The sequence below is a fragment of the Poeciliopsis prolifica genome, unplaced genomic scaffold (assembly GCF_027474105.1).
Source record: "Poeciliopsis prolifica strain line A6 unplaced genomic scaffold, Auburn_PproV2 SCAFFOLD001, whole genome shotgun sequence".
NCBI lineage: Eukaryota > Metazoa > Chordata > Actinopteri > Cyprinodontiformes > Poeciliidae > Poeciliopsis > Poeciliopsis prolifica.
The window spans coordinates 16629972-16657501 of record NW_026562376.1 but is presented as its reverse complement, the minus strand read 5'-3'; the positions used below and the strand labels follow the sequence as shown (position 1 = coordinate 16657501).

The following is a 27530-nucleotide window of genomic DNA, read 5'->3' as shown; positions in this document are numbered from 1 at the left end:
ATTATAATGAAACTCTACTCTTTTACTATCAAAATATTTTGAAAGAATCAGATTTTATGTGTGTATGTGTGTGTGCGTGCGTATATGTATGTATCTAAAGCTACTAAAATTATTTTATTTTCAGCAATAAATCATCTAATACAAACAGATAAAGCCAAAATGGAAAACCTGTGGATGAAAAACTAATGCAAAAACACAATACAAGTCGATTTCATTACCAGGAATGGGAAAAAAAGCCTCCAAATTGTCGTGAATCTAATAAAGTCATACAGAAAATGACTAGCCACTGAAAAAGTGGGTGTACTTAGTTTTTTAACCATTTTAACATCTGGTAAAGAAGACACCCATTTTTTATGTCCCAACATTTAAAATTCTACAATGAAGAGTGTTTACTTTTATTTACCTGTGCCGTGTTTAGAAATAATTTTAGATTTGAACACAAATAGACAAATCCTCAATCACGTTCTCAGCAACAAAATGCTGTGAATGGAGCCAAATGAAGGCCAAAAACAGAGTCCTTGGACAGAAAAACACATAAAACTGGCCTTCAGGGCCAAATGACACATTACTGACAGACATGGAAGGGCACTTGGACAGAGGCACCCACCCATTCTCAGGGTGGTGACTGATGACGAGATGGAAAGGGGTCAGCAGACGACCTCATACATAACACACAGAAGCAGAGTAAGATGAAACAGATGTAAACCCAAACCCTGGCCAGTAAGAAGCAGAAGCTTATCAATTTTTCACTCTGTCTCTCAGAGCCGAGAGAAACATAAATCCCTGCTGGGTTTTCTTATCAAGGTTGAAACAATCTCCAAATTAAAAAAAGAAGTACATGTCAACAACACTTCAACAATACAAATATCCAAAGAAACAGATCTTTGGTACAAATTATAACCTGATTGTGACTAACCTTGGAAGAGTTGTTAAGAATCTAATTCTAAAAACCCACAAATAATTCAAAGGCAAAAATAAGCAGAAAAACAGGAAAGCTATTCAGGACAAAACCCCAGCCAGACTTATGATATAAAAGCCTTGCAGAAACAGGCAGGACTCCTGGAAAAAGCAAAGCACTTTTATAAATTTCATTTTCCAGTTAGAAATTAATCTTCTTGTTCTGTGTTCCTGAGGCTGAGTAAGAGGAGAAACACGGAAAATAAATCACAGAATGAAAGTCGCTTCTTTTTCTAAAACTGAGAGCAACAAATGGAAACTGAAGCGGGTGAAGAACAAACTTGGTTACAAAAACACAGATAATTGTGACAGTACAGCTGATGATGATGGTGATTATGATGATGACAGCCAAGCTGCTAAGTTGACTCAGAACTTCAGCCTCTGTCACTTCCTGTTCTTTGCTGTGAAATGAATGTTGGACTCAGATTTTATCTTTTTTGCCTCAAAAAAATGTTTTAAAAAGGAAAATGAACTTGTTATTCTCTACTGCCTATCACTTATTTCCATATGGAAATACATTAACTTTGGGAGAATTTTATTTCATCTCACATATTAGATGGTTTAACAGCACTATACAATAATCTGGCCAAATAATGCAATAAAATAAAGAATACATTTTCCTTGTTTTAGACTTTACATAATATAGAGAGTCATTGGTCAGCAAATATTAATTGACATCCTGAACCTTTATTGCCTCACATTACATCTTGGTGCGTGCCGAACCAAGATCGGCACGCACCCAGATGACGAGAAGGCAAAAAGCTAAGAAAACTTGCATGCCTTTGTGTTTCCAGCCAGAGTCAATTAAAGCAGACACACTGCAATTCCTGACAGTACATAGAAACAAAGGGTGCACACGTACAGCCGAGCTTTCTGCTCTTGTTTGTACATCAAAGTGCTTCTCACTGGAGGCAGTCTGGAAATAATTAACCTTCCTGAAACACACCGGCACCAAGGAAACATGCAACCATTCACAGCCCCCACAAGATTACAAAAATACAAAGTGTGGCTAATTGGGATTATAGATGTGATGTATCCAAAACTGTTTCCGACAACCCGGGTGATTTGCAGCGGGGGTGGGGGCACCCCATCCATGCATAATGCATTTAATGTTCAAACTGGAGAAATATTTACAATCTGCTAATGAAAACTCTCTCATACACTCATGTTCCAGAAATAGCCAATAAACTTTGGAGCTCAGCAGCGAAGGGAGTACTCTGTTACTTTGATTAAAGTGTTTGGCTGTCTGTAAAAGGAGAAGCAGCAGATTCACATTAACCTCATTCACATTGGCTTCTTTGTCAAATCATAAATAACATGAGCCAATAATCATAAATAGAAATTATATAATCAGCCTTGTTGTTGATCAGTGGGGATGCAACTCTGTGTTTCTGCCTGGCAACAGAGTGAGGAGAGGAAGCGCTGGTGGATCTGTCAGGAGGAGATGTTAACCATGACAGGAAGCATCATTACACACTGTCTGCACTAAACTACGGCTCCTTAGGTAAAAACACAGTCAAGAAGAAGCAATGCTGCTCAAAACATTGCACTGATGTGTACATATTTACCATTATATTCTGAAAACATTTCTAACTGAGCAAAAATACAACAATTGGTCTCCAATTCATGGCCTTTTAAGCAAAAAATATCATCAGAATATAAATGAGCGTGATTTAAATCTTTAGATGCAAATGCAAAGCTTATTCTTTTTTCTCTCTTCTTGTTGATTTAAAGATCTCCAGCAGAGCATAATCAGAGTGACACAGAGGACTACAGAACAGAGAGCAGCCAAGTAGAGCGATGCAAAATGAGCTGCTGCTGCTGCTGCTGCTGCTGCTGCTGCTGCTTTAATGTGGAGAACATCTGCTGGAAGGATGCAGCACCCACACACACACTATCCTAGCAACACGGACCACACGTAAGATCTTTGTCCTTCTATCTGCTCATGACTGGACCATTCCCTTAGCTGCGACCACCTGAACTCTTCAGACAGAGAGAGAAATATAACCAAGGCAGAGAAGTTGCCTTGTGATGCAAGATGGTGACGCAAAGAGGGACAGTTGTCTAAACACGAGCAGCAGCTGGCATGAATCAAAGCTACAATATAAAGATTTTCTCCTTGAGGCATCAAGGTCGTCCTCAGACTGTTTCAACCTCATCTTCTTGAAGTATCTGTCAATATTCAGCATAGAATCTCAAGGCAAAAGTTAATGGATGTTTTCTTTTCTTTTCTGTGATCTTCCAAATGAGTAGAAATTTATTAAACTTTCATTTCAAACAGGATTGATGTCACAAGGATTTTCCCACAATGCATCACAGATCACAAAGTCTTTTAAGGTATTTCATTCATTTGGCACATTTACCATAAATTTGCCTACAAGCTCTCTCTGAAAAAAAAAAGAAACCAGCTTGCAAGGATGTAGAGACACACCAGCTTACAAATCAGTGAGAAGATTAAAAATAACTAAAATATTACCATAGCAACACAGAAAATAAAAATAATATTTCCCCAGACAACAGACTCCTTCCTGCTTGTTTTTCTGTGTGGTGTATTTCAAACATATTTGCCTCACGTGTTTGATGATAGTAAAAAGCATCAAAATATGCTGCAAAGTTGAAAGTAAACTAATTACTTGAACAATAAACTCACACAAAACTCTGATGATCTAAGAAATAGCTTGACAGATCCACCAGATTCATAAAAATATATAAATATTCCAACACACTCAAGAGTTGCTAAAGAGTGCACCTGCTGTGGTTTAGTGGATTTGATTATATTTATTGCATTCTTAGTTTCAGTTTAATTTATTCATTCAATTCAGTTACTATAATTCTATTTAACTCCTTTCTACTTAATTAACATTAAACAAAACTTCTGAAAACATTTTCTTCAAAGCAAATTTTTTTACGTTGTTGTAACGTTTTTAAAGTGATGATTTCACAAATGTTTCATATGAGGGTCCGCCTCCCTTTGCAACATATAAAATAGATGCATGCTCTTCACTCTGGCAGGCTGGATACTGGAATCACAGGAATCCCTGGAACTACTGGAATTTCATGGGCTACACCACCCTTCATGCCAACTGGTATACTGGGTGGGGAGCCCTCCTGACATGAGATTCACTCACAGCTGTTTGAGGATATTTGCAAAGGACAAAAAGCAGGATTGTCCAGCCTCAAAAGCATTTCTTTCTTCTTATAGATAGCGTCAGAGTTATTGCATATCATTGCAGTAGGAATAACTACAACGTTTCTAATTAAAGCAAGAGGAATTCAATCATGTTTAGGTTTTTGTGTTAAGGCTGTGATACTGTGACAATCTTTCTCAGTTTTGTGACATTAATATTGATCTACAATATTTTGGATTAGATGAAATTTAAAGTTATACAGGAAAACTTAATTGAATTACTTGTCTTAGTTTTCAGAGTGGTCCCAGTCATTAGGGATCAAATCAATTTAAGATAGCATATACTTAAGGAAAAGAAATCTGAAACATGATATCAAATTGGTTTCTTGAGGGACTGCCATATTTTATTGGTGGATGTTGACATTTTTTTACTCCATTAACAGAACTAATGGCCAAAGTGTCAACTGAAATGTGCGTAGCAGACTGAGACTAAATTGCATTGCATCCTAAACTTCATCATGAGGGATGCACAGATATAGCTTTAATGCCAAGATATTTTCCACCTGTTGATTTCAAGTTTGAATTTACTGAATATATATTTTTAAACCTGACAGACCTTTATAAATATTTTTTTCTTTCTTTCTTTTAATGCCCGTTCATTCCTTCAGTCCTGTTGTCCAACACAGAAGTAATGATGTTATCAGCTCTAGTTGCATCTGACAAGTCAAAATGCTGCAATCAAATTGAGTTTGCTTCACATTTCGCTGCAGGGTCCGTGTGACACCCTATGTAGTGTCAGTGTCAAGAATTATTATTGTTAACATTTACTCAACCAAATGATCCTTTTTTACCTTTTTACCTATAAGAATTATAGTATAAATAACTACTTAATAAAGTCTCCTTAAAAAATGTCATATTTGTTAGCTTAAGACTAATATCCACTATGATTTCAAATCTGCACTGGATGAAGAACATATGCATTCTTAAGGAGAAAATGTTGAGCAATCCATTAAACACTGATGGCATACGGTAAAACGGAGAATAAAAGGAATATTTCTATATTTGTCAAACAGCATAATGCAATCTAAAGTCTCACAAATGCTTAAATTGTTGAAAATAAATCAGTATTGCCGCTATTATCCTGGAATTCCAAAAGCTTTTAGCTAACGTGCAGCAACATTATACTTTATTTTCCAGTGTTTGGTCACATTTTCTTCATAATGCATCTTATGCTTTGACACAAACTAGATTGAGCAGAAGTGAAATGGGGCTCTGCAAATCTTTTGGATTGAATCTCGGAAATGTTATTTACTTGAGTGCCGAAGAGGACACAGCGGACCGCGCGCTTCCATTCACTCGATTTGTCAGGGTTCCTATACTGGGGAACAGCTCTTAAAAGCATGTGTGCGTGCGCGTGTGTGCGTGCGCGTGTGTGCGTGCGCGTGTGTGCGTATGCATGTGTGAGTGTGTGTGAGCCTGAATCATTATGAAGCAAAATGAATGGCATCAAACACAGCAGGTTGCAGCAGACCTAGTCCTCTCATCCGTCAATCATAAGCAGACTTTCCAAAAGAAATCACAGTTGACAGCCTGTGGACATGTCCTACACGAGCTTGGCGCTTTAAGTGTAGTTTGTAGCTTGCAGAGTTCAAGATATTTACAAATAAAATCTTCTAAGTGTGGCACAAAGATACAGAAACTCCTAAAGTATGACCATAAACAGCTATTCAGTTAAACTCCCTCAGGTTTTTTGATCAATCCGCAAAGAAGGGTTGATAAAAAAATAAAAAAAAATGTCCCCTCCACAGCTGGGGCCACCAGTAGTTACATTTGGAAAACTATTACTTTTTCCAAAGGGGTCAGGCTGGTTTAAATAGCTTCATGCAGATTCTCCAAACTGCCCTGTTGTGTATCTGTGGTAAAATGTTAACGACTCATGACTACTTCCCACAACTCTACATCGAAAAAGAGTTAAGATATTCCCTTAATCTTTTTCCAACTTGAAGCAAACTTGTATTTAGCATATGTCACTGTTGCACAGTGGGAAACAGCCTTAGCAAAGTTCACTAACAAAAGATCTGAGTGATTATGTAAAGGCAAAGCAGCAGAATGGATTAAAGACAGTTGCATTTTAGTGTAATTATATTAACCTAATGATTTAAAATGAATTTTAACCTTAAAACATTTTTAAGAGCGTGACTTGAAGCTGCACAAAAAACAAAATCTGCTCTTGTTCATGCTCTACTTCTCTAGCAGTTTTCATAAAACTCTGCTAGTTTTGCATAATCTTCCATACAGAACAACCAACAAAGAAATCCACCTTTGAATGCTTTTTTCTTCTTCTTCTTTGCAGCACAATGGACACCCAAACTTTTAATTGGATTGCGAGGCTCTCAGAGCTCTGATCTTTGGCCAAATCATCCTCTATGAGAAACCACAGGAGACTTAGAGGAGCCAGGCTTTGTTGTACATAATCAGTGAGATTGATCATTTTAATTGATTACTGCAGGATAAATCATCATCGGCATCAGGATTTATTACTGACTGTGCAGCAGTGCCATCCTGCTTCTTAAGATTAGCTGTGTTGGATAAAATTGTCCAGCCTGATTTCCATGACTTATTTTTTTCATCTTCTCTGAAAACAAACAAATTCTACAGTTGGTGTTTTGCTTTTTGCAATTTGTGTTTAATTTTAAACCATCAAGATGAACAAGTTTAGAATTCTTGTTTTAAACGTGCAGCTGTGTCTCTTCAGAGACAGCTGCACAGATTGTCTTCACTATATGACATGTCCCCTTACAAAAATATGATTACTGTCTTCACTGTATTTCTCTGCTGCCTGACTTTTCTCTGCAGAGACAAGAAGCTTTTAGGCTCCTGCTGTAATGACTCGTCAATAAAGAAAGCGGCTACTGGTTGTAAAAGTTGTTAAATGAGATAATCTCCTATTTGCACAATAAATGTCAATTTATTTGTAACTGTAGGACAGAGAAAAAAAACATAGAAACATTTATAAAACAAACTTCCTTAAATACAATGACTCCTGGGTTTTTTTTGTGTCAGAAACTAAAATCATCCAAAAGGTACATTTTGGTGAAGTTATGCCTCTAAAGTGTGAGTATGATCTTAATCTAATAATGAAGATCCCAGGCCCTCTCATCCAACATCAGTGTCTGACCTCAAAAATGTGCTCATGGGAGAATGGTCAAAAAAGAAAAAATGAGTAGGACAGCCACACAAGATCTAATGGAAAATCATTCAAGAAGAGTTGAAGTTGCTGCAAAAAAGTGGAACATCATAATAAAGCCCTTGGATTAAGAACAGCCTCTCTCTTGACTCCATATGCATCTAGAGCACATGTGTCAAACTCAAGGCCCGGGGGCCAAATCCGGCCCGCCGTAGCTTTTTATGTGGCCCTCTACAGTCAAGACTAAACACTAAGTGTGCTTAAATATTATATTATCAATCATATCAATGCAGTTTTTATCTGTTTAGTGACAATTTATATCAATCAATTCCTCCAGTTTCTTGAGAATTTAGTTGATGTATGATTATAGTCCATGATTTATACACCGAGTAAATAAACAGTCTCATTTATTATTAGTCCCTGAAGGGACTGAAGAGATCTTCAATAATATTATGTAATTTTAAGAATTCATTGACATATTAAGATTATGTGAACAGGTTTTATCAACACATTCTGGCACAACCGGCCCTTTAAGAGCCTTCATGATCTTGATTTGGCCCAAAACGAAAATGAGTTTGACACACCTGAGCCAGAGAAACATAAGTAGATGTTTTTAAGTGTATTTTTCGACAGACATATTTGTCTTTCTTGTACACAGTGGAAAAGTGTGGTCGCCTTCTTTCAGCCAGATGACCAGCAGTGTGTAGCAACAGGTGGTGGAGGACAAATTCCATTACTGTATGCTCCATCCAACTGGCAAAAAACTCCAGTCACTAAAATGACAGCTTGAGATACTTTGATACCAGTTTTTAACAAAATAGCAGCTCATGTAGGCATTCAGACACACCAGTGACAATAATATCAACAGCATGTTTGGCAGCAGGATGCAGATTCATTCATAAATACACCACAGTTCAGCATACACTCTGCTTCATTTCCTATCGCTGATTATTAGGCACCGTTCTTCAACTTGGAGCTTAGATGTTCGGGGCTTTTTTCAAATCGAGGACACTCAGGAAGAAAAGTATAAGCTGCATATCTGTTCCCATGGTGACAACACTAATAACGAACATAAAAAAGTGTTACAGCTCTGTGATTACACTCTGTGTCAGGGATATAATGACTTCAAACTGACACTGATGACCGCAGAGAAATGTTAAGACATTAGGCTCATTTTAAAACTTCAAAAAATTGAAAAAATTGCCTATTAGTTCTATTTTTTTATAACTATCTGGACGTTTATGACAGAGGGGCATGGAAGCACACTATTGGAAAATGTTCTATTTTTATTTTAGTTGCAGCTACCAACTGGGGAGATGTAGAACCAACAAAGAAAACACCCACACACACACACACACATGTGGCTGCAAACGCAAATAAATGACACACACAAGAACAGAAAACAAGCCCTCCGAGCATCCTACCCGACTATAAATGGAAATGTAGAAAATAAAGACATATGATTGAAATTTCTAAAGGTATGAAAAAAAAACAAAAGTAACTGAATGACTGAGTAAGCAGGTGAAAGTTGACTCTTCTCAATGGGTTTATGGAAACACTCGCTTGTAAATGGAACAGTGCTTTTTAAGAGAAAAATGTTTTAGAGTGTGAGTGGGTGATTTGCTTCTCCTTCAGGCGCCAGGCAAAAAAAGATAAAAAAAATACTGACGTTTTCCAAACACTGTGATAAACTTCTCCTCGTTCATTCAATAAGGTATAAATGCACAAAGCTGCTAACTTGCCACATATTTTGTATACTTAAATGTGCATTTTTGTATTTAAATCATTTGTCATTTTTAATTTATTTGCGTTTGTAATTTTGAAATAGTACTTTCGTAAGATTTAAGAGATAAAAAGTAGCACCCAGCTTCCGTCCATCCAGCGCATGTTTGGACCTCTGATTGCTTGTGGTATTTTGAAGCAATCAGAGGCCCAATATTCAGCTGTGAGACAGCTCATTCGTACAGTCAGTACAGCCGCACATCACCCCCGAATTTAGCTACCAAGCCACTAAAAAAGCAACAAGCACAGTGTATCCAACACAAACTCTACAAGCCTCAGTTAGCATGACAAGTATTAAAGTCAATGACAACCAATTAGAAAAATGCAGAACTCACATAGCATGTTTGGAATGGCTCAAATCTAAAAAGCTGCTTCTCTGTGAAAAGCTTAAATAAATATTTGGATTTGCAAAGTCTCCTCTGAAAGAATCACAACACTGGAGCATAAACCACAGCTTCGAAAGGAACTCCGCAAACACGTCACAGCTGATTTTAAGCACGGTGGTGGAAGGATGATGACCTGGGCTTATTTTCCAGCTACCTGACCAGGGTGTCTTGGACATTGAAGAATCAGATCTGAAGTCATCTGATAGACACAAATGGCCACAGTCATTATTACTAGAAGTGGGTTTGATTGTTATTAAAACCTGAGATATACTTAGTGTTTTCCTCACAGATCTCTAATATTTGATTTTGTTTTATGCAACAGTGACAAACTGACGGATCTTGTTTAAATCATTTTAAAGGGTCTGTATAGTATTTTTTTTTTTACAAAACCGTTTTTCTCACACAGTCTGCAAGGTCGGTCTGAACCAGCTGTTGGGTACAGCAGGTTGTCTTCTCTGCTCTTACTTTAAATCCGCAATAGTTAATTAGATCTCTGGACTCTGAAATTTGTTTTGTTACGTATCTTATTAATAAAAATTGCAAAAGTCTTTTTTTTTTTTTTTGCTTTCTTTCTTTCTCCAAATGCAAAGATTTTGGACTCTGTGGGTGAAGGTATGCGGTTCCCAGCGCTCTCTGCTCCGGATGCCCTTCGGTGGGGCCCTCCATGAATTAAACACTAGACCTTATGAATAATATGGATTGACATTAGAGCAGAGTAAACACAACATCGTAGATTTTGTGCAAACGCTGAAAAAGCTTTAAAGGCATCTGAGTAAAGTCCTCCAACACTGCGCTGACAGAAGAGATGTTCTGGTGTTGGTTCTGGAGACATTCGGCTTCATTTGTATAAATAAACAATCGGGGGTTGAGTGGGAATCCGATGCAGATGTGTGATAGTGGTTTATTTATTTCATCTAAATGAAGAAATAACCTTTGATCAAGTAAAGGCAGAAAAGACTTACCTTCCGCAGCCAAAGAGCTCTGCATCACCAGAACCAGGAGCGCCCCGATGATGATCATTCCGCTCGGAGTCCTGGACCGCCTCCAGCTCTTCGGCGCGCGGACGGCCACCATCCCCGCGTCCCGAATCCATCCCCTCGGCTTCACCGCCGTTTCATCCCCGCGGGCGCCTCTGCGAAGGAGCGCATGTTTGGAAGCCATTGATCAAGCCAATTAATCCCGAGTGGGAATCATCTAACGGCGCCGCTGTGGCGAAAGGCATCCGATCAAGCTGCCCCCGGTTCGGACGAGCAGGGCTCCGCTCTCCATGAGCCCGTCCGGAGGCTGCGTGGGTCGACCAGGAGGACGGTCTGGTTTTAGGTTTCTCTCCCCCCGTTTGCGTCTCAGACCGGCGGAGGTCTGTGCGTTGAAGCGTTGGTGAGGTTCTGAAGTCCCTACTGCGACCGCAAGGCGCTCATCATCCCGCTGCAGCTGGAAGCGTCAATGCACGGCTCCGAGGCCGGAAGCCAGCCATGACTTCTTTCAAAATAAAACTGGGCCATTAGCTGGCCGTTTAAGGGACTTTCAGCTTCCTCTCACAGTCCAAAAGTTTCACTATTAACTGGCCTCTTAAAATTATCCACATGACTGTAGTTATATGTCCATTGTGTTTCTGCGTTCCTATGTGATGGATGGTAAACTCTCTATTTTACCTGCTCTGACTCTCAAGACAAGCTGTTCTTTTAGTCTGACTTCTTTCTTTTTTTATCACTTTTTTAAAAATCAAATGTTGAGTATAGCCTATTCAATCCCTGGTTGGTTTCTATTTTCAGTTTTATTTTTGCTCGATATACCTCTAATATTGTATTGTCTTTGTTTACAGGACCTCTGTTTATTTCTCCTGTGTTTGGTTGCTTATTTAACATTTTACAGTTGCTGAATTTTTATATTGTCATATAAAAACAAATACTGCTATTATAATAGTTTAATAATTATTTATTTTCTTGGATAAGTCTTTTTATATGTGGAAAAAGAGAAACTTTTGAAGGTCACTTCCGGCGGAAGGTGAGCTTGTGACCAACTTAACGCGGCTTCAGGCAGATTGCAAAAACAGTCTGCCCGTTTGGTATGATAAAAATTAAATAAATCAACTGACGTGTGGAGTTTGTTTTGTTGTTGGATTGAGGCTGCTCCATCATTTCGACCTCAGAAGTGAGACGAGGATGCGAGGAATCGCAGCGTCGAGCGCATCTTTTCCATCGGGATTTGGCGCCCCCTGGTGGCGACTGATGGCAAGACCAGAGTCAGCCGATCAAAGGCTGCCATGAACTGATAAGTTAACAAATTGTTCCTGAACCGTCCAAAACATTTTTTCCATATGATTGAAAAAAAAAAAATATATAAATATATATATATATATATATATATATATATAAGTCATTTAGCATTTCTTTCTGTCATTTTCCTGGTGTAATAAGAAAATAATAATGCGTGTATCTGAAGTGTGGGAGAACACACTAAAGCAGGGGAGCCCAAAGTCAGTCCTCAGGGGCCGATTTCGTTCTCTCCCTGGTTTAACACAAATGATGGCTCATTAAAAGGCCTAAGAACACTGGCATGCTGAAAAAGTTACAACTACCAGGTAGAGAACCAAAACGTGCAGGATGCCAGCCCTCGAGGACCCCTGCACTAAAGCAAAGGGTAAATATGAAAATTTCACAAATAAAAGTCCAAGCTGAAATTTCAGACCCAAGAACTAGGTTTCAGCCATTGCTACAAATCGCTATCACACCATTTTGATTTCTAAAGATATTGCAGTGGGGCCTTTTGTTAAGATTTTTTTTTTTTGCAAAATTCAGAAACATAGCATGTTTATTGAATAAATTTGGTGAGATTCCTTGATGCCGACTACGTGACAAAATCCTTTTGTCAAGCTGGACCACCTGTCTGCTTTTAAGACTAGGCTTAAAACTTTCCCTTTTACTAAAGCCCAAAATTGAGTGGTTTAAGTTTGATGCAATCTCTACTGTTATGTAGATTGAGTCCCTGGCCACTTTTCTTATTTTGATTCTCTTGTGCTTCTCTCCATGTACTGGTTATATTCCCATAGTAGGTAGCACTTTGTGTTCCCAGAGACCATTGAGGTCTCTTATTAATACAGGTCTTTTAATAAGGAGCGACAGTTGCCAGTATCTTTGTGTACCATTTCTTAGCTGTTTTTATCTACAACATATTCATTGTTGGACAGATCACTGTGTACACTCATATTTTCTTTCCCTTGAAACACACTCTTGGCTCAGTGCTTCTGGTCCTTTCCTAGTCGTTGACAACGCTGATGTAATTAACTGTCATAATTTTCTTTTTTGAAAAAAATAAATAAAAATGCTCCCGCCTCAGTGCCGTTTGCCTTTTTCCTGGACAGAGCTGCCACTTCCACCCAAAATGTAGACTCCTTTTTTCTAGAATACACTCCTAGTTCAGTGCTTTTGTATTTCTTCCCCAGACATTTACTGACAGAGCTATTACCTTTGTGCACTTTCCATCTTTACTTCTCTTCGACAGCTGATGTCCAGCAACTTTTAAGGATGTTGCCGCTTCTACAGACATGACTAATAACCAAGTCATTACCAGAACACTGTAGAACTTTGTGATGTGCTAAGGATGCATGTCATCCATTGAATTAAGGTGGGTTGAACCAGACATGCATCTAACATCTGCATGACAATGCTTCCTGGATCAAGTCATCGAACTGATCCAGGAAGTATTTGGTGCTTCATTCCCTCACAATGACCAAAAAGAACAACAGTGACTGAAGCAAAAGATTTTTTTTAATTCAAAGTGAATCTCACCATATTATACAATAAATTCATAATTTGACACTCACCAATAAGAGTCACCAAGAAGGAACCCGCTTTTTTGTGACAAGTACATAAGGCTTGGTCACATTGAAACTCTGAGAACTAGAGAGGGGAGGAGGAGGGGACGACCGCAAACTGGTAAGACACACATTAATACATCCAAACAATTATTTTCCCAGTCCTCATATATTGTTGTATATTGCACAGTGCAGTTGCTACAAGTCACACTAGAGTAGCATTTAGGATTAACAAAAACAAAAATCAAGGAATACATATCATAAAGCCACAAAAATCTACACATTTAGAACAGTAACAGCTTAAATTCTTACATTTTGCAATTGTGTTTACATTTTTGTGCCTAAGTAATGATAATTAATGATGTTACAAAGTTTAATTTCAAACAGATTCAAACTCACAAACCAAATGAGATGTTCAGGTACGTGTCAATTGATATGGCATTTTTTTTTTTTTTTTAATGCTGGTGCCCAGTGAAAGCAGTCTTGGAGCAAGTATTTCTGTATTATTACATGTTCTCAAGCATGTGTATTACAATGCCCAATTAAAAACAGAAATCCCCCCACAAGCTTTTAGGAGTATTAACATTGTTTGTAAGCCTGCTGTGTTGCTGAAGGCAGCAGGGTTCCATGTGCTTTGCTAAGCTTTGGATCAGGGACTGTGTGACAAACCCCCAAAACCCCGACCGGCGTCTTTGATGATGCAACTGTCGGCATAAATCTGCAGGGACGTGAGATTTATCTACCCAAAGCAATTAATCCAAAGTGGTGGTGGGTGGGATTACAGCATGAGGCATCACCTGTGCAAAGCTGTCACACACACATACAGTATGTGTGTTAGAAGGGGAGAAGGATGGTTTGCAAAGAGAGGCTACACACCACAAAACATATAAAATCTTAAAAACAAAAAACAAACAAACAAAAAAAACATTTGGTGTACACAACACAAAACTTCAACATACTCAAACAGTAGCATAGCTGACAAGCACACAAAATATACCCAATGCCTAAACAACATAGCAAAACCATTATACTGTAATGTAATAATTAGATCAGGGTGGGAAAACTTTGGACCTACATTTTGATTATGAGTGATGGATAAAGCATTTAAAAACAAAAAACGAAAAAATCCTTACGAAACATAAAACCATTAACCAATGGTAATAGCTGCATACAAGTGCTATCAACACCCAAAATGTAGACAAATGCTGAGCTTGCAAACCAAAGACTGATTTCTTGACATCCACAAATACATTCATGGTGTGAGATAAAGCTTTGCATTTGTGAATGTTATTCAGGCCCCCCCATGTCTTTTAGTGCTGCATGTTGTTCTTGGTGAGTAAAAACATTCCCTGATTTGGATTTTCTTAGGATTTAGTGAAAATGGAAAATAAAACAACGAGAAAAAAAAGAGAAAGAAAGAAATGCAGGATTGTTTTCATCTTTGTCTACAGAAGAAACTTTGGGGATTTTATTATGCGAAAACCAGAGTGGACTCCAGGAAGGAGCAAGCCTACAATATTCCTGCTTTGATGTCGTAGACATCATCCGCCTGCCACTGGTTGAGGAAAAGGCACTAAGTTGATACAGTACGAAGAGTTGTAAATACAGTCCTATAACGGAAATAAAAGCCGCGTTGAAGAAAGGAAAGACAATAATACATCACACTGGTTACAGAATCAAAGCAAACCCAGCCTACATTTGAAATACTGATGCTAAATACACACAAAACACTCACACACCAAAAAACAACAGAATAAAAAATAAAACCAAGAGGACAACTTAACTTCCAATACAGCAGTTTAGAAACACTTCAAAACAACAAAGCCAATATACAGTGGCACTAGCATGAAGGAGTAGCATTTAATACACTCTATGATCAGAAGAAAAACCACTTAAGTTTTATCTAGTCGTTCGAACTACAATAATAAAGGAGAGACTGCAGACCAGAAAGAGATTAATCCTCTAAATTCACAGCTACCGAGTGGCGCAAAATCAGCATATAGCAGCTTATTATCTATACATTCCAAATACAATTAGCAAACAGCTCAAAAATAAAACCTCAACCTCTTATTATTTTTAAAATAGAGATTTCACAATATATTCCAAAAAAAAATTAAGCCCACGACTGCAACAGTATATGCTGGAGGTGACAAGAAATATGATCGACCGTGCTTCCGAAATGATTAACGAAGAAAGTCTTTGGTGTTGATTGGAGTGAAACGCCGGCAGTGAAGAGAACGAGTCACACGACACAAATGAAAACGCACACACGGAAAAAAATAAAATAATAATCAAGGCTTCGCTTCCACCCTGAAGGAATGTATGAAAACTGACGACAAGTTTCAATACGTGGGGAAGGGGGCACAAAATCTCCGTCAAGAATAATTACTGACATGACTAATACTCAAAAGCCCAGCAGTGATACTGTTAAGTTGATAGGTTACTTCAAACACTGAGAAGTATCTTAAAAGTTAAAAACATTAAACAAGTCTATGCCACTCCCAAAATCTAAAACGCATGAATGCAAATCTAGCCTAAACGCAAGATAATAAAAACACAGCAACCCAGAGGATCTAGATTGTATTGCAGTTACAGTAAACAGTGACAATACTGTTATGAATTAAGTACTATAGTGAATAGAAATCGATTATCAAAATATCAAATCACTCTTTATATACATTAAAAGCTAATTCAGTCAAGAGCCCTATATGTGCAGCCTCTAGTTAGACTGAACCCACATGGAGTTAGAAAGTGTAAAGCAGAACAAGCCCATGCACATGATCCTCGTCGGTTTTTAGAAGCCCATCTCATTCAGAGTCCCTAAGTTAAGTGCTGCAAGCCCGTTTAAATTCCAAACGAACAATCTAAGCGCTCCTGAAGTAACGTCAAAGACTCAAAGGTTTTAAGGCACTAGAAGGCAGCCATTATGAGCCTTCGATTCCAGAATCGCGGCCAGGTAACGAGCAGATCAGAGCGGCGTGCGCGGGTTGCAAGGCAACACAGATAAAGGGAGCGAGAGGCTGAACAACCCCAACAGCGTAGAACACAGAATATAAACAGAAACCCATGATTTTCCAGCTTCAAATCAGTTCAATGACAGGAGGTAATGTACAAACACGTTATTAAGGAAAGCTTCCTAATTGTCAAAGAAATTCATTTGCTTTTACAAAGATTTGAAGCTTCCTCCACATCCTGACATGATTTTTCAGGCAGTCTCTGCTTAGACAGTCAGACATGATCAACAGCCTGTCAGGTCAACCCGTCGGAAAACATTGGTAAAATCATTTCTTAAATCCATCCACGGTAATAAAACATTGCTCATTTTCCTCCATTCTTCTTTGTCTCAACAGAAGTGCTCATGTTGTGTTTTGGTGGGGGGTCTCCCTGCCCAGGTTGCAGCCCCAGTCCATTTCTCCTTGAGCTTCCTATTCAGGAGGCGACGCGGCTCCTCTGTCCCGCCCCTCAGATGAACGAGAACTGTGGGTGGTGGCTGAGCTTGGTGGGGCTCAGGTGGAAACTTGTGAAGGCGGCCGGGGAGGCCATGTATGGGGGAGGAGGGGGAAAAGGTGGCTTGAACTGGTGTGGGTGGTGGGTGTAGCCGGGCTGGTGGTGAGGGTTGATGGTTGGGGAGGGAAGGAGCCGGTGCGACGCAGCGGGGTGTCCAGGGTGGTGGGGGTGTGTGCCGATGCCCAGGGTGACCTGGTGGACCAGCGCCCCTCCTTGGGGATGGGAAAGGCCAAAGCCGTGCTGGAGGAGCGGGGGTGGGGGACGAGAGGGCAGGATGGGGTGATGGGCGGCGGTGAGAGGCCCGCTGGATGGGTAGGAGAGCAGGGTGTGAGGGGCGGCCGAGGTGTGTGTGGGACTGTTGTGGTGCAGATGTGTGAAGGTGTGTGTGTGGACAGTAGGAGGGATGTAGGCGTGCGGTCGCAGGGGCCCATAGTTGCCGTTCCATTCCTTGTTGCTGTGGTTTGAACCGTACGGCTGCACCTGATGGAAAGACGCAAAACAAAAAATGATGAACAGCTACACAGTGGAAAAGCATCAAAAAACAGCAACAGTACTGATTCAATAGCATCAAGATTGGCTACTATACATATGATATTCATGAACTTAGGGGGCCCACCTTCTTCAAATCAAACTTCAAATCTTTCCCTCAGGTGATGTGGGATGAACTTATACAAATTAATATGTAATTTTTTCTCCCAATGTTTCCAACTCAGCTTTCTCAGATGTTCTGAATTTACCTTGGGTGCTCTGAATCTATTTTTTCCCCTCACTTTGAACTTACTTTTACTGGTAAAACTGCCGCAGACAAAGGAAGGGAGATAACCTGAACTAACCTGACCAAAGCCCAGATGGTGCTGCTGTCCTGTTAACTTCTGCTGTCGCGGCAGGATGGGGGCGGATGGCAGGAGAGGGACGGAAGAGGCAGTGCTCTGTTGCCCTACGAGACTGCAGCGCCCTTTGGATCGGGACCAGGATTCTGAGGCTGAAGGGAAACGGGGAGGTAAATCTTGATACAGCAATAAAAAATAAAAAGGAGGGAAAAAAAACAATCTGAAAAAGAGACAGCAATAGGACTAGGAGTGCACCAGTCATATCGAAGAGACAGTAGATTCTGCACATTATTACTTATTACTTATAATACACTAATCAAGGATTTTTAGGCAGAATACTGCAGAATAATTTTGTCTGTTACTTTGAGACATAAATTAGGATGATCTTATAATTCCTTGTGTTTTACTTTTATTTAAGTGTGGAATAGAAAGACCTCGAAGAAAACTAGATCAGTGTCGGACGGACTGGTGCATCTCTCCATCAGAATAAAAAGACTGACAGGAAAAATTTCAGTTATCACCCAGAAATTAGTTTTTGAGCAGAACTACAATAATACGTGGCAGCGTCTTTGGTGTACTGTAAAGTGTGAAAATTCAGCCCGATATCCGACTTCTGTTTAGATGATTAAAACTTTGTGAATCCAAAACCAAACACTGCATCTCAAAAGTAAACAGAAAGAACTTAGAGCCTTGAAAACAAAAAATATATTATTGATACTCAGAGAGGGGGAATCACATGAAAAGCAACTTAGTCCATGGACTCTGATCTGTATCAGTTTAAAACTTTCAGTGATTACAACCAACAATCTGGCAAGTATAGAAAGGTAGAAACTGATCTCACATCAGTGTCCTCTGAAACATTTGCTGCTGCAAAACGAGAACCAGCAGAGAGAAAAAAAAACTGATTTAGCCCATCTCCAGATGAAATGCATCCACCTTTCCCTTCACAGAGACTGAACTGTTTCAGAAAATATTTGTCAGACAATTGCAAGTCAGAATTGCGACGCTAAGGATTCTAAACAATTCTTAAACACAGCTCAATATCTATTAGAGGGAAAATTTTTAAAAAGACAGGCAATGCCAACTGCTTGCCTTCCATGGATGTACTCATGAGGTGAAGGGGCTATAGGTTTAAAATCTCTGCTGGTGTCTCTTGATCACCTGTTATAGCCTCTATGACCCACTAGAGGGCGGTAAGACCCTACATCTCCCATTTGACCTGCAAAGGAGATGCAGCCAGAGCACAGGTGACACCACATGGCAGATGGTAAGAAAGAGGAACGTTTGTGGTCAAGAAGAAAGCATGTTTCTGGGTGGGTTAGATCACTAACATTTTCACAGCAAACTAATCGACGAATAAAAAATATTGTTCCCACAGACCTGTTCTCTGGACTCGCTCCTGCGTGTTGTGAGTGTTGTTGTTGGCCTGAACCCTCATTGGTGGAACTACCATGGTCCTGATGCCCCGTGGTCTCCGGTCCTGCTCGGATGGGGAGGTCAGGGGTGCCAATACGGCAGCTAAAGGAGAGCGGTTGTTGTTGTTGAGGTAACGGTAGGCGTTGTTGCCACACTGGGATGTCGATGTGTCCGAAGAGGGCGAGCCTTCCACCGTGTCACAACCGCTTTCATGGCCGTCGTCCTCAGACATGCTGAACAGAGAGATTTGAGGACCATGTTGACAAGGCAAACCAAATCAAGAAAAGTATAACTTTGGTTGTCTCATAAAGAGCCAAGTACAAATAGTACATCTGCATAACCACCATTTTGAGAGGCCCGGTAGCCTCGGAATGCGAAATGATTCTGTGCTGAGACATTGAAAACGGATTTAAAAAATATTAACTAATGTTTACACCCGAACCAGGGGAGGGTATTAGCAAATCTTGTTTGGTCTCTGGGTCATCGGACCTAGTCCAATCAAAGCGCTACCTGTTGGGCCTCTTGCACGGTGACGCTGAAGGGCTGGACTGCAGAGAGTTTGAGGCAAATGAGCTTGTGCTGAGGCTGCTGTCGGGACTGCTGAGAGAACACACTCTCTCCATGGACACACTGGTGTTTCTGCAAGCCTCACATCCACACTCTCCTTTACACCTGTTGGTGGAATATTAGGGTTTTATTTCACATGAAAATATAGCTCAATCAAGTTAATTTAACAGCTTTACTTGATATTTATACTCACTGATTCAGATGGCACCCCTGACGACCTTCGTTTCCCACCTGATCTTCTTCGTCACTGAGATCACTGCGGATGCTGATCACGCTGGGAGCTGGGCTTGGCGTGTCGGCCATCAGGACGGCCACATCCCGTATCGGCTCCCTCGGAACATCGACTCGTCTGTTTCCACTTGCTATCGACTCTTTACAGCAGTTTTCCTTCAGCTCTGTGCTATCTTGTTCCACAGTTGGTTTTTTCATTTCTGGTCGCTGGGATTCCACCAGGGGCGCCACATTTTGTGGCTGTCCTCTTCCGGACACTGCCTGTCCGACAACATCAGCCATTTTGGGAGACCGACATGATGAAATGTGGATGTTGCTGGGGTGGGACAGGTTCCTTTTATGCAAAATAATACATCAAGTTAATTTATGTTAAAGTGGCCTATATTTGAACACGTGACAGAATCAGAACCTTACCTGTTGTGCCCTTGTCTGTTCCGTTTATTGGTTGGTTGGGGCCACACAACGTGAGCTATGCCAATGTTGATTGGCTGATGTGCAGAAAGAGCTGACATCTGGTTGGTCAGGAGAGGCTGCTGCATCACTGCGTTGTAGTGGCTGTTGTGTGGGTGCGCTTTCCTGAAACGAGGGAAATAAAAACTTTGCCAATGGTGCCATTAGGAGGTGAGCTCACCATCCTCGGGGAGATTCGCCACATTATTTTGAGTGATCTGGTACACCAATGGGTAAAACAAAGTATCAACTCAAACAAAACTGACAAGATTTTAATATAATTTGGTTAAAAATACAATGAATTTCCTTTCAGCGTCATTTTTTACAAGTAGGGATTTTCCCAAATTTAAACACTTTGATGACTCAGATTTTGGTGACTCACCCCCAGTCGCTTATCCTTTGTGGTCCAGCCGCGGTGTCACTGGTGAGGGAGGGAGGAGGCGGTGGAGGTGGGTGAGAGGGTGGAGGCCCCACTGGAGTCATTTGCTGCCACGCTGTAGGGACAAGGAGCTGCTGGCCTCGGCTAGACCAGGTCTGCTGCAGAGAGGAGACAGGAGGGAGGGGAACCCTTCTACTGAGTCAAGCTTGTAGATTAATAAACTCTTCAAATGTTTGCAACATCACCTTAAAGTTGACACATTTACACTCCCTATTTACAAGGATGATCTAAAGCCCTTATAATTTGCTTTACTGCCACAGTCTGAAGTAGTAAATTAACAGCAGTAAACACACACCCAGTTCAGTTACATATTTGCATGAGAGTAATATGGTAAACTGCAACATGAAGAACAACCTATAGGAAAGATAACTGACATCAAATAAACTTTATTCATCGAATGAAATTTACAAAAGTCCAGAATGCCAAAATGAACTCAAGGTTTGAGCTCAACAACTTCTGGTTGAGTCTTTATCTTACCTGAGCTATTACTCCGGGTCTCACTGGTAGAGGCTGTATGGGAGGAGCTTGAGTTACCATGGGGACAGAATAGGTTGCTGGCTGATTAAGGTTTCCTTTGAAAAGAACATAAATATTTTAACATTTCCTGCCTTTTTTCTATTGAATCAAATTTCAAAAGCAGCAAATAGTCACTGTAGAAAGAAACCAGCAGAGTGTGCATACCTTGCATTGTCGGAGGACAGAGGAGGAGGGCAGGAGGGAAGGACTCACTGCATCCAAACTGCCCGTTTCCTGTTAGCGCTATCCCAGGATGCAACACGGATGGAGCGGATTGGGTTATAGACTGGATTGGGCAAGTTTTCATGGAAGAAGAGGAAGAACAGGAATCAACTTTTGAATAATGAAACCAACACTACAATAACTACTGATATGGTTCACTAATTCTTATGCTCATAAATTATAGTAAACCATTAAACGCATAATGTTACTATATCTGGGTAGAACATGTACCTGAATTGTGCTGTAGCCCAGTGGAAGGCCAGAAGACCCAGTAGGAGCTAGAGGGGGCCTTGACAGATGAATCGTGTTCTGGTTTAAAGCATCAAAAACAGTGGTGCTGGGACGGCTGTGGCACATGTCCATGATGCGGTAAGATGACTGAACACTGTGAGAAAACAAGGGGGTTAAAAGAAATGCACATTCACAGCTAAAGACTTGTTCAGAGGGACTTTCACTAAAAAATGCCAGCAGATGTTCTATGCTAGCTGCATAGAGCATCTTCTGGTTGAGAAGAATTTAAAATATTATTAAAGTTCTTTTTATCTGCAACGGTGAAGTGGTAAATCACCTGGTCAACAGAATCTAACGCTAACTGAACAAATAGTGCTTCTCATACAGAACAGCCCAATGACTGTTCTGTCGGTCTGAGCTCTATCGAGAGGCTCCCTCGCTGCAAAGTTTCAAATCCCACTTTGCTCTGTTCTACCGCAGCACAACTTAATGCAGAAAAATGTTAATCAGCTGAAAGCTCAGTCAGCTACTAAACAGTGAAGCAACAAAACAAACAAACGCATACAACCCCCCCTGCCTTGAAAACAGTAATTGTACAAGACTGCTAAGCACATTTCTATAAACCAAATCCTTGTTTGCAGTCATAAAGAAATTTACTTTATTCATCATTCGATGAATAAAGTTTATTTGATGTCAGTTATCTTTCCTGTATCTTTCCATGTTTGTTTTGAAACACAATTTATTTTAGAATTAAGTCTTGCACTAAGCTTTATCATGTGTCCTGTTTTGCCAAGAAGAGTTGTGATATTAAATCATACATTTTCATAAATTATGACTGAATTATCAGTCATAATACTCGTGAGTTTCTATCTAATTAAGAAGGTTAAAATATTTTTCTTGCTCTCAACTAGAAAGAACAATGTGCCTTCAAAAACAATTTTGCTCTGGTATGCAGGTTTAGTGTTGTGACAATCATGGCCTCTGCCAGCTTTGCATGTACAGAGATGAGCATTTTCACTCAGTTTTCCCAAAACAAGCCTTATTAGGTTCCCTGTTATGAATTTAAAAAAAAGAAGTCCCCACAGCATACTGCTGTCAATGCCATGTTTCATCATTGGAATTGTGTATTTGGGTTTATCACAAAAATTCCAATACACGAATGTTTGTGGTTGAGGAATGAGGAGAGTTCAACAGTAAAATTCTTTTGCAAGGAATTACAGGCTTAATAAATCACTAACTGGTAAACCTCCTTACTGGTTGCTGTGGGGGTAGTCCAGTAGATGAGTCATGGTGAGGAACGGGTGATTTAGGACGCTTGATGGAACCGTCCTGTCCTCGGCGTCGATCAGCAGCATGGTCTTAAGGAGAGACACAAACTCCCGTCTGTCTGCCTTCTCTGCCTGCATGTCACTGGTATCATGACTCAACAACAAGTTTACCTTGGATATGAAAGGAAAACATTTTACTGTCAAAAATGACCAAGGTGATTATTTTTTTTTTAATCTACTTCTTAAAATTAGTTTGTTTTTTTTTTCAGAGTATATTTACCACTTTGTAGCTTGGTCTTGTTGGACTTACATGTGCTATGTCATCCAGACAACTGAAGATGTACTTCCTGGCCTCTTTGGATTTAAGTCCTGTCTCCTTCTCATGCTCCTCTGTCGTCTGTACAAAAAGTGCCGGACATAAAGGTCAATGACCTCAAGCTTATGAAGTGTAACAAGTGAGAATTTTTATGAAGAAGAGTGTGTTTTTTCCCCTGTAAGCTGTTTTTACGTCAGTGTGCATAAGCACAAGGGAAGATGATATATAGCAATATTTTGCAAAATGTTGAAAGACACTTGATTAATATCACCGATGAGCAGTGAGAGGTCAAACTCTTTAGAATGTCAGATAATGTTTCACACTCTCAGCATCTGCATGTAAATCTGCTTAATCAAAGAGTTTGCACTGGGTCTTTACTTGACACATCAGACAGAGATAAGCTGAAATTCACTTCAACTTGATACAGAGGAAGCTGAGCAGTCTCAACATAGCTTTGTGCTTTGCTGAGCTTTCCGCAGGCTGTTCTGGCTCTGTCCTGTTTTGACAAGCTCATGCAACCTGTTTCCTACTGGTAGACTGAAGAATTTCTAGTAAATATCCTCTTCAAATTTTACTTTTCTCTGATATCCTTCTTGCTGAGTACCAATATCACCAGAGAGTTTTAATAACGGTGTGTTTGTGCTTATTTGTGCAATGTGAACCACAAACCTTTAGTCTCCAGGAGGCGTAGGGAGAGTCCAATTCTTTGGTGAAGAAACGCGTGGTCTTTGTTCCCTTGTTGAGCAGCTGCTCTGCAGGCAGTCCCTGCGTCTGAGAGATGTACCGGATCTGAGCAGCGCGACACAGAGGAAGAGGAGCGTAGAAAGGAAGGGGAGGAAGAGATGGTGAGAAAAGGAGAGAAGCAAAAAACACTTTCAGATAATCAACCTAAATTTGAGTCACTGAATCAGATTATGAATGATAATGAAATCCGTCATAGCCATATCTTAGTTTTTTTTGTTTTTTTTCTTTAAGTTAGACAGGAAAGTGGGTAATGAGAGAGGGGGAAGACATGGCAAAGGTCATCAGGCCGGACTTGAACCTGTGACGTCTGTGTCGAGGACTAAGAGCTCCATGTGTGGGTTGTGCTTTACCCCTGCGCCATCACTGCACCCATACAGTCATTTCTAAAAGACATGCAAACCTGCACAACTCGCATAGATGTCCGAGATAAGAGTAGAAAACCAGTAAACACGCAACATTTTGCTTAACATCACTTTATTTTTCTGATTGAACATTTTATGCCTCACTCCCTATTTAGGTTGATCGCACTCTCACAAAAATTAGAAACTTCTGGTAAACCTTCACAGCTACTCAAAGTAACTAAATGATTAGTTCAAGCTCACATTAGTTCTTGTGCTTCTCACCATGTTGACAACTAAACACATAAAAGCAGTGCACTTATCAGCCAATAGTGATTTGCAGTTTCCTTTGAAGTCCAGGGATTTTAAGAAAATACTCTTCACATATGGTACACCTGCTCTACTACTTAAGCTGTGTTCTGCAGGATTCTTTTTTTTTTTAAGATGTAGCAGTTTTAAAGGCATCAGAAAAAATCAACAATATCCTAATCTATGCACCAAAGCAGATGCCACAGTTTTTTAATTTTAACAATTCAAAACAGCTTGAATCAAAATACATGCATGTGGTTGATGTGTTTGTAGACTGAAAATGATGGCATGCAGGCGATTTAATGAATATTTTAATGGTTTGGACTTGCTGGATAATTTCAATTTCTGCTAAATTGGTAGTAAAAGTCTAACTTCATACTATTTCTCTAATTAGAATTTCTTGCATTTCAAACTTAATGCTCAGCATGGTAAAGGTGCCCAGTAAGGATGAAAACCAAGCACACAAGAAATGTCTGGTTTTCAGGCTGCTTGAAACCAAGAAATTAAGAAAATAAAGTTGTAAGTGGTAATCTAAGCCATATTTAAAACTTTGTTCCTCCTGAAAATGTAACTGAAAATAACCAAACAAGGAGAATTTAAGCAGTACAATCAAAATGTGTGGGTTCCCTCTTTCATTTTGATCAATAAATAAAGTACAGACATCTTGCTTTCACAGTGAGGGCAAAAGGCTGGTATAAAACAAAAACCATGAGTGACTTGCAAAAGAGATTTTATTTTCCCCAATAATTTCAAAAATAACCTAAAGAGTGCACTGATTAAAAAAAAAAAGAAAAAACTTAAAGCTGACAGACTCAACTTATTAGTTGGTCATCATTTGAGGAACTTGTCTGTTTTTAGAAATATCTAAAAAATAAATAAAACATTAGAGTTTTAATTAATGTTGTACTTTGTGATCCAGAGTTTGGAGTAATAGGTGCAATTTACTTTAAGTCCAAAATATTTTGATTTGCTGCAATTTTTGCTAATTCTATTCTAAAACATTACCCCTCATTACTATCCTAGTAGAATACACTTTAGACAAACCCGTTAATGTCACCTAAAGCTAAATGATGCTTACCTTGCTGGATGAGACGGGGAATAGGTCTGTTCAGTGTTTTATAACTAATGCATTTAATGGCATTATTCTTGATAACATTTTAGAAATCTAATTCGATATTCAATAATATTTCTGGTTTCTAATTTTTGATAAAACTTCACAAAAATAAAATTATTGCAGAATAGCTGAACTTCTGTAATAATGGTTTCATGACGTGTGAGAGAACTTGCACATGTCTACAGCCTAGAACAAACACAAAGACTGACCAGAGAGCACTGGACTGAGAACCTGCTGATGATGCACTGAATGGGAACCAGAGTGTGTGCACGTGCTAGAGTGTGTGTGCGCGTACACAAACGTGCACACGTGTACCATCGGGCTTATGTTTATAAATACATTTTGCTGTGTAGAGAGGAACCACAGTGAGCCTTGGCATAGAACGGCGTGCTTTTGGGGGCTCAGTGTGCTCATGAGGCTGTGCAAAAGTGTGTCCTGACACGGCCCGTTTCAAGGCTCAGCGAGGCCACCATCTCTGACTGATTACCAGTCAAATGGGTAGAGGAAACAACACACACTGGAAACACCAACAAATAAAAGGTCCAGAACAAACATTGTATTTCACATATCAGCTGAGCTTCTGAACAAGTCCTTGCTTTCTAGATTTACAGAAACCAAACAGGTGTCCAAGTTTGTTGTTACACTCTTTAATTAGGCCTATAATAATCCAAAATCTTCTGAGTTGTGTAAGGCTAAACACATGATGATACAGTTCCCTTCTGTGAATGTAACAGGGGCCTTTTCCCATGCTCCCGCTCCACTGCCTGGGGATTCAGTTTGAGTCCCAGTTGTGCAATTTAGACCACACATTATCCCCTTTATGGGAAGACAATCACACACTGCAAGGACAATTTTCTGATTTAATCTGCAGATGAATATTTTGCTTAGTTTCTTAAACTTCAGTCACACAGAGCGAGAAATACCCTGAACAAATAATAAACACTTTACTTCCCCTCTGATTGTGTATGTGTGTGTTTTTGTGCGGAGGTGTTACCTGGTCGTATTCCAGCGCTCCGGGGTAAAGAGGCCAGCCCAAAAAGAGTTCAGCGATAACGCAGCCAAGCGACCACATGTCAATGGCTTCACAAAATGGCAGGCCCAAAATAATCTCTGGAGCTCTACAGGAACAGAGAAGCAGAATACTCATCAGCAACAAATGGAGAGAAATGCAAATCTACAGGTTTCCCACAGGCTTTTTATCACTTATCCGGGCAGAAAAAGGATTAGAACCTGTAAAGGAAAACCAGAAAAAACAAGATGCCACGCAAGGGCTCATCTCTAACCTTTACACTTCACCGGATTCAACTGGTTTCCGATGCTTTTTTTCAATATTATAGTTGCATAAGAATATGAGGTAGAATAACATGGCAGTGGCGAAACTTAAAATGTGAAAGAGGGAGGAAGTAAGGAAGCAAAAACCAAAATGGCCCAGTAAAGGGGAAAGAAGTGAGAAAAAAAGGAAATGAAGCAAGCAAGGAAGAAAGACGGTAGCGAAAGGATTCAAGAAAGCAAGTGAGAGAGAAATATTTTAAACAAAGAAAGAACGCAAGGAGTGAAGGGAAGCTAGAACAATCTTCTGTTCAACTCGACAGGGACTAAAGCCTTGCAATACAAAACATTTTTCCACATCATTTTCCATTTTTATGTCTTTACAGACATTAAAAAAGTACAAATCAAATTCTACTTTTTTGGGACAAAAACTACACAAATCTCAATTTGCATTTTTTTTTACTTCAGAGTATATAAACTGTGTTAATCAGACAAAACTAATTTGAACGC

At 39.7% G+C, this 27530-nt stretch overlaps 2 protein-coding genes across 6 annotated transcripts in view; both read right to left on the bottom strand.

Moving 5' to 3' along the window:
* The window catches only part of kiaa1549la (KIAA1549-like a), an 82822-nt gene extending 71976 nt beyond the window's left edge, over positions 1 to 10846 (bottom strand). For both annotated transcript variants that reach the window (XM_055028682.1, XM_055028690.1), the window contains exon 1: positions 10402 to 10846. In XM_055028682.1, the coding sequence (XP_054884657.1) occupies positions 10402 to 10600 (199 nt within the window). In that variant the 5' untranslated portion in view covers positions 10601 to 10846. The remainder of the gene's footprint in view (positions 1 to 10401) is intronic.
* Positions 10847 to 13188: 2342 nt separating this feature from the next.
* Positions 13189 to 27530, bottom strand: part of hipk3a (homeodomain interacting protein kinase 3a) — a 29808-nt gene continuing 15466 nt past the window's right edge. The window contains exons 5-18 of one of the 4 annotated variants that reach the window (XM_055041502.1): positions 26746 to 26869; positions 23916 to 24035; positions 23211 to 23327; positions 22917 to 23101; positions 21663 to 21816; positions 21375 to 21495; positions 21171 to 21265; positions 20637 to 20791; positions 20219 to 20380; positions 19767 to 20138; positions 19517 to 19678; positions 18971 to 19239; positions 17594 to 17742; positions 13189 to 17240 (exon numbers count right to left, since the gene is read on the bottom strand). In XM_055041502.1, coding sequence (XP_054897477.1) covers positions 16716 to 17240; positions 17594 to 17742; positions 18971 to 19239; positions 19517 to 19678; positions 19767 to 20138; positions 20219 to 20380; positions 20637 to 20791; positions 21171 to 21265; positions 21375 to 21495; positions 21663 to 21816; positions 22917 to 23101; positions 23211 to 23327; positions 23916 to 24035; positions 26746 to 26869 — 2710 coding nt within the window. In that variant the 3' untranslated portion in view covers positions 13189 to 16715. The remainder of the gene's footprint in view (positions 17241 to 17593; positions 17743 to 18970; positions 19240 to 19516; positions 19679 to 19766; positions 20139 to 20218; positions 20381 to 20636; positions 20792 to 21170; positions 21266 to 21374; positions 21496 to 21662; positions 21817 to 22916; positions 23102 to 23210; positions 23328 to 23915; positions 24036 to 26745; positions 26870 to 27530) is intronic. The other 3 variants (XM_055041573.1, XM_055041657.1, XM_055041739.1) reach the window with 3 other exon arrangements.